General features: G+C 40.6%; 1 protein-coding gene across 1 annotated transcript in view; it reads right to left on the reverse strand.

Annotated features, from left to right (window-relative positions):
* The window catches only part of LOC101592728 (leucine-rich repeat-containing protein 9), a 120,796-nt gene that overhangs the window by 2,402 nt on the left and 111,376 nt on the right, over positions 1–7,018 (reverse strand). The window contains 1 exon segment of the mRNA XM_023701646.1: positions 1,388–1,532. Within this exon segment, the coding sequence (XP_023557414.1) occupies positions 1,388–1,532 (145 nt within the window).

Here is a 7,018-nt window from a genome sequence, read left to right on the forward strand (position 1 = left end):
AAAAAAAAAAAAAAAGAATACCAATTTCAAATGTCCAGGTTTTTCCAGTTCTACTTACTTACTGGTCAAAAACATAATGATTCTTTTTTGTTGTTGTTGTTTAAACCTAATGGTTCTGCTTCTGATTAAAACCTTAAAACCATAAAGCTGTAGATGTATGAAAAAGTTATACAAAATAAAACATCACAGCAGAGGGAAGTTTCCAGGGTTTGTTTTTAGCTAGGTTTCCTTTAAACACCACAGCCATGTGGACTCATCCTCCACAGCAGGCTCATAGGCCACTGATAATTCTGGTTATGCTGAAGTTTTAGTGTCTCAGGACAAAGGGAAGGGTTAAAAGAAGGGATGAGATGATCCCTCAAGAACAAATAACTGACTCCAATTGTCAGAAAAATAGACTGTTGGAGGAGGTCTGGAGTTATAGAACAGGTTTTTTTCTAAACCTGAATGCACACAGAAATGTATGATAATAACAAAGTAAGTCATTTTTATGTCATTTATTTATTTATTTATTTAGTACAGGGTCTGACTGTAGCTTGGACTCTTAGTGATCCTCCTGTGTCAGCTTCCCCAGCGCTGGGATTACAGGTGTGCACCACCACACCCAGACTCGGTGGCCAGCTTAGCCCGCCCAGGGGGTGGGGCTGGCATGGCATGTGGTGCCAGGGATTGAACCATAGTGCCTGCACTTGCATAAGATTACCTAAACAGGGTCGGGGAGATGGCTCAGTAGAATAAGCGCTTGCCTGGCAAGCGCAAGGGCCTGAGTTCAATCCCCAGTTCTGCAAAAAAAAAAAAAAAAAAAGATTACCTAAACAGGTGCTTTAGTCTGCTGAGCTATCTTACCGGCCCCTTTGCTATAAATTTCTGATTTCTACTTTTCTCAGAGTTCACGACAAGATACAGAGATAGGATATAAAATATGAAATAAGATCATTGTATTTTCTTTCTTTCTTTCTTTCTTTTTTTTTTATTTTAGGGAAGGGTCTACAGGGTGTTCAGGATCTCACTACTAGATCAGACTTATAGTGATCTGCCTGTTTACAGCCTCCCAAGAGCTGGGATTACAGGCTTGGCCACCATGCCCAGTCTCAATTGCCATCTCAGTGTGTCCGTGGGTGGGGCCGGCATGGCAGGCCGGGGGGATAGAACTCCCGGCTCTTGCACCTGCTTGCAGACACTTTAATCCTCTGAGCTATTTGGCCGGAATCCAACACAGTAGTATTGGAGTACAGGAAAGAATGCGATAGTCTCTGAAGCAAGAAGAAAATTTGAATAAGCATAGAATTTTAAGAAACGTAAAGTAAAACTTTTAGTAATAGTAGAGTGATTTTTGCTTCAAATAGAGCGGACTTCCCCCAGTCTTTCTGAAGCTTTATCAGAATACCTTCCACTTCAGGAGTCAAGGCCAAGTCAGGTCCCAAGTAATGGTTGAGGCCAGCGGGCAGAATCAGGTTTGTTATTTTAACAGGAGGCGCCTTCACTTGGCAGAGTGAGGCACCATCCACAGGACAGCTGGTAACAGGGATCAACTGCACCAAAAACAGAGAATTTTGTGGCAAAATCTCAGATCAACAGGTTTCGACTCATCATAAGGTCCACTTGCAAACTAACTTAGAATTTCTAAAATCATCCTGGTTGCGTATTTGTCTAAACTCAGAATCGCTAAAAGTGTCGAGAGCATTTGGGTGGTCACATCCCTCACGGCCTTCTGGTCCATTTTTCCAGGCTGTACTGTACTCGTCAAGAGGAACCTGGCATGAAGGCACCATCCCTTTCCAGAGCGTCTTACTAACTACAGAATGAAGAAAATGAGAAGTAAGACTTTTCTATTTCATAATATTTTTTTTCTTTTTCTAGGAATAAGAATTTCTGGCAGGTGAGAATTGTTTCTCCTCTATCTTGGTACCCATTTTAATGAATGTGATGAACACTCTACACACTATTTACCTTTTAAGTCTGTTGACTATTAAGAGTCTTTTAAAAGAATTTCAGGACTCAGCAAATGGAGGGGAAAAAATCCTTCAGCCAGGGACTCTTGACTTCCCTAGGAGTCTACGCCTGCTCTGTTTTCATTTAGATGGTGACCTTGCTTAGACTTCTAAAGCTATGAATTCTGGAGGCATGACTCAACTCGTCAGAGACAGGTTGGCCACTTTTGTAAAGTCATGAATTTGCTTCATACCTCAGTGTCGCCAGCAACGAAGCCAGCGCCAAGACACTTGGCCCTTCACAAGCGTTGCCCAGTCCCCAGTCCCTCACTTTGTGGGACCTTCTTCCCATCACTGATACAGAATGCTCTAAAACTATACCAACATGTTTTGGTCAAAAAAAATTGTTAGAGCTTTATTTATTTCCCCCTATTTTGCTGTTAATAAAGAAAGCATAGCAACAAGGGAAATAAAGACACATTAGACTGAGCTGACAAACCTGAAAGGTTCTCTTGTTTTTGTATCTTCTGCACAGCTAAAAGAAATAATGACGCAGGGGCTGGGGAGATAGCTCGGTGGTCTGAGCGCCTGCCTGGCAAGCACAAGGACCTGGGTTTGATCCTCAGCACTGGTTCTGGAGCCCCAGGCACACTGAGCTAGCCGCGAAACCAGGCGTGGTGGCTCATGTCTGTAATCACAGCAGCGGGGAGGCTGAGACAGGAGGACCACTATGAGTCTGAGCTGCACAGTGAGATCCTGTACCAAATAAATTAATAATGTTTTAAAGATTAAAAAGAAATAATGACACAATTTTGTTCTAGCCACGAAAATAAAAATTATTGCTGAATCGTAAAATATGTTTCTCTAAAAGAAAGACTTCAAATATCCCCTTTAATTCATTAAGGGGACAATTTCATTTTAACTTAAGTTAAAATGAAATTTAATGAAATGGCTACATATAGAACAAGGGGAAAGAGTTTAATTCTTTTACATAGCACTAATTCAAATGGCAAGAATATGGATCCAGGGTAACTCAAGATGACACTATAAGGGAGTAAAAAGAGAATCTGGGAGCACTATTTGATAATCAGGAAAACAGGTAGCAAACAAACCTTTCCATGAAATATTTATCCTCAAGTAATAATTTGAATTCACATACTTTTCCTGTTAAATTAAACCAATTTAAAAATTACATATGGACATTGAGGTCTTTATAGCAAGTCTAAATGATTATTAAAAGTTTACCAACATTACTTGAAAGTAGAATTTATGCATGTCAATGTGCTAATACTTCATGCTCTTCTCTCAATGTAGCCCGCACATATGGTAGGAAGAGTGATCTCCCTTCCCTGGAGCGTCCTATTTTCTGAAGGAAGACCCACTAGCAAGCGTGACTGACTGAAGTCCCGGCGATGAGAGGATTGCTCAGGACTGTCCAGGTGGACGGAGACCAAGGGTGGCCCCAGCTGAGGAGGGGTGGTAATGGCCGCACGGGTCTCCGTGGTGTCCTGGCTGGGCGAGGGCTGAACAAGGGCTGCAGACAGCCTGGAGGCGGCGGGCATGGCAGTCCCTTGTCCTCTGCAGCTTCCGGGGAGCGCAGCCAGCCCAGCCAAAGCTTTGGATTTCAGCCCTCGAGCACCCACTTTCAGATTGCTGACCCTAGAACTGAGATAAGCAATCTGTGTTACCTTCAGCTAATAAATCTGTGATAAATCAGGGGCAACGAGACTAACTTGCAGAGCAGAAGATTCTCAAGGGCGACTTGCTGCCAGAATGTAAGATGCAAAAATAAAAAAAGGGTTATACCACTGAACTAAATTTTATTTGGTCATTTGTTCTCCTTTGATGACTGAAACCTATGACAAAATCTTGTGCAGACTGCATCAGATAGTACTCTTTATTCGTTATAGTGTACAGAACGTGGCTAGGTTTTTTCCTCCACTGGTACAGATTTTAGAAAAATTTTTGTAGATACGCAGAAAGAAATTTCCTTTGCCTAAACTAATTTTTTTTTTTTTTTTTTTTTTTTTTTGCGGAACCGGGGATTGAACTCAGGCCCTTGCGCTTGCCAGGGAAACGCATATTCCACTGAGCCATCTCCCCAGCCCCACCTAAACTAATTTTTAAAAAAGATATTTTATTTATTTGTTATAGGGTCTTGCTATGCAGCTCAGACTCACAGTGATCCCCCTGTCTCAGCTGCCCCATTGCTGGGATTACAGGTGTGTGCCGCCATACCCAGGTCCTTGCACTTGTCAGGCAGACACTTAAACTGCTGAGCTATTTCCTTAGCTCAGTAATTTTTATTAACATTGGACAAGTTTAAGTCTCACAGTTCTGTATTTCTCCTTTGACCTGTAATACATGCTGGTTAGTTCAAAGTCAAGATTAATAGAAACCATTAAGAGTTACAAATGCAATATTTTTCAAAAGATTAAAGTACTTATATATAAGTACAAATATTCAACTTTTTTTGCAGTGGGACTGAGGTTCTTACAGGCACTAGGTGAGTGCTCTGGTGTCCCGCACCTCTCAGGTTAGTCTTCTGGTGCAGGCCAAAACCTCTTCTGTAAGCAAGTGACCTGTGATTGATAGGCTGTTCCTGGAGAAATCCTTTGTTTAAGTTTAGTCTATAATTCTACTTTTGGTTTCTTTGAAATAGCAAGAACTTTAAAATGTGTAGAACATAAGAATTTGTCTAGAGTTTGAAAAATCTCCTAAATATTTTCTCTGGATTTTTATCAGTTTCCCTCATCTTGCAGGTTTTTTTTCTCTCCCATCCTAATTCAATGGTGTGTGTATGTGTGTGTGTGTGTGTGTGTGTGTGTGTGTGTGTGTGTGTGATTGCTCTTTATCTAGACTTTCCTAAATATTCAACTTGGTCTTAAGAGAAACAATAATTTATACTTTACACATATAGTTTGTCTATAAGAACTAGCATAGGTGGGGCTGAGGAGATGGCTCAGTAGAATAAGGGCTTCCCTGGCAAGCACAAGGGTCTGAGTTCAATCCCTGGTTCCACAAAAAACAAAACAAAACAAAAAAACTGATTAAAAAAAAAAGAACTAGCATAGGGCTTTTTTTTTTTTTTTTTTAAATCTTTTTGAGACAGGGCCTCCCCATAGATTTCAGCCTGGCCTTGGGCTCACTGTGTAGCCCAGGCTGGTCTTAAACTCACAATGATCCTCCTGCCTCAGCCTCCCCAGGGCTGGGATTATACATGTGCACCACCACGCCCAGTTAGCATAACAGGTTTTTAGAATTCATCACCAACTCTTAGTAAGTATGCACATTCACTGCTGAAGAGAGAAGCGGCCTAGGGAGGAGCCCACTGGTATGAAAACGTCCATGTGTTTGGAAGTCCGTGTGCATGGAGGAATGGAGACAGGCAGTTGTACACCATGGCGGCTGAGGTGAGAGCTCATTAGGACAGCACCCCAGGGGGTCCTTCTCAGCGCTTTGTCTACGTGTGTAAGCAGGAGGGGAGGATCACTGTACTGTGGATTTCTGCTGATATATGGGAAGGAGCAGTTAATACTTAATTTTTGGTCTTTTTTCCTTTTTCTTAATTTGTTATAACTTTTTTCTTTTTCCAATTTTGTGTGCATATATCTGGTAATCTGAACAACTAATTTGAAGACAACACTCTGCAATACAACAAGTACTGTAGAATTCACATTATTGTGTTTACTGAAATTCTGTATCATTTGTAATTTTTTATTACTATTTTATATTTTTTTAAACAACAAAAGCAAAAAACAAAGGTGTCCTTTCTCTTTCCTCTTCCAGTTTCTTTTTTTTTAAAATTTTATTCAGAAACAAATAGCAATGAGACAGCTTAGTAGGACAGTTACAATAATTAATACATTGCATATTGTTGTCTTTGTAGTAGTTATTCATAGTACAAGATGCAGACATGGTATCCTGTCAAAATACTACTAGTACAAATCTTTCTTCTCATTAAATTAAGAGAAAGTAGCTGTAAATCTATCCTAACTATCACATATATATGTTTACTACAAAAAAGTCCTTCATTTATAGCCTCCTTTTTTGTTCAGCTTTGTGAGAGATGGATATTTGATTGCCATTCAAATATTGTAGGTGCATGAATTCAGCAAAATAATCCAATGAAGTCCAGTAGTCCATAACAGTAGTGGGTTATCCAAAGGACTGGCAATGTCAGAAGTTGTTGCCTTGAGCCTTTTATAGCTCAGCATATTAATATGGCTTTACTTTTTATATCTCGTTTTTATACCTTTCTGCTGGATGATTAGGAAGAAGTATCATTTGCAAATGATATGATACTTTACTTCGAAGACCCAAAAAACTCCACCAAGAAGCTACTAGAATTAATACACAAATTCAGTAGCATAACAGGATACAAAGGCAGTACCCAGTTCATTTCTAAAAGCAATTATCCTTCTCTGAGTCTAACATCTCTGGCTTCACTTACATCAGAGGCTGCTTCCGGGCTGGATTATTCCTAACATCTCAGCTGGCTGAGGTGGGAGCTCATGGTAGAGCACTGACTTGCTGAGCATCTTCGAGGCTCTCGGTTTGATCCCCAGAAATGCAAGAAAATTAAGCCCCACAGGGTTTCCCTGCCTCCTTCAGACCCTCCCTCCAATCCAGCAAAGGCTCATCTCTAATCTTCTTACCTCCCTGATTTAAAACCATGCATTCTGGGTTAAATTTTGTCTTTGAGGATGCTTGTGAAGAAACTGGTGGAAACTTCACATCGATATTTGGGTTTCTTTTATGTCTAATTTCTTTCTGACATGGTCTGATCCACTTTAGGGCTCACGGGGAGAAGGCCCCATTACCCTGCCAGTGGATGAGAGCGCAGGCACCAAGTTCCCTTGAGCTACAGTCCACAGAGTTGGGGTAAGAACTCCTTCCTTTTCTTCTTCTCTGCCTAAATGGAAACAATTTCACTGTTTCTATTTATGAAAGGATGGCCATATAGGCTTTAAATAATTTATCTTAAGCAAAGCACAAAATGAGCAAACAGATATTGAATAGCTTATCTTCTGTCTAAAATATTATTAGAGGGGCTGCAGAGATAGCTCAGTAGAATAAGCACTTCC

The sequence above is a fragment of the Octodon degus genome, unplaced genomic scaffold, assembly GCF_000260255.1.
Source record: "Octodon degus isolate 3935 unplaced genomic scaffold, OctDeg1.0 scaffold00007, whole genome shotgun sequence".
In the NCBI taxonomy this organism is placed as follows: domain Eukaryota; kingdom Metazoa; phylum Chordata; class Mammalia; order Rodentia; family Octodontidae; genus Octodon; species Octodon degus.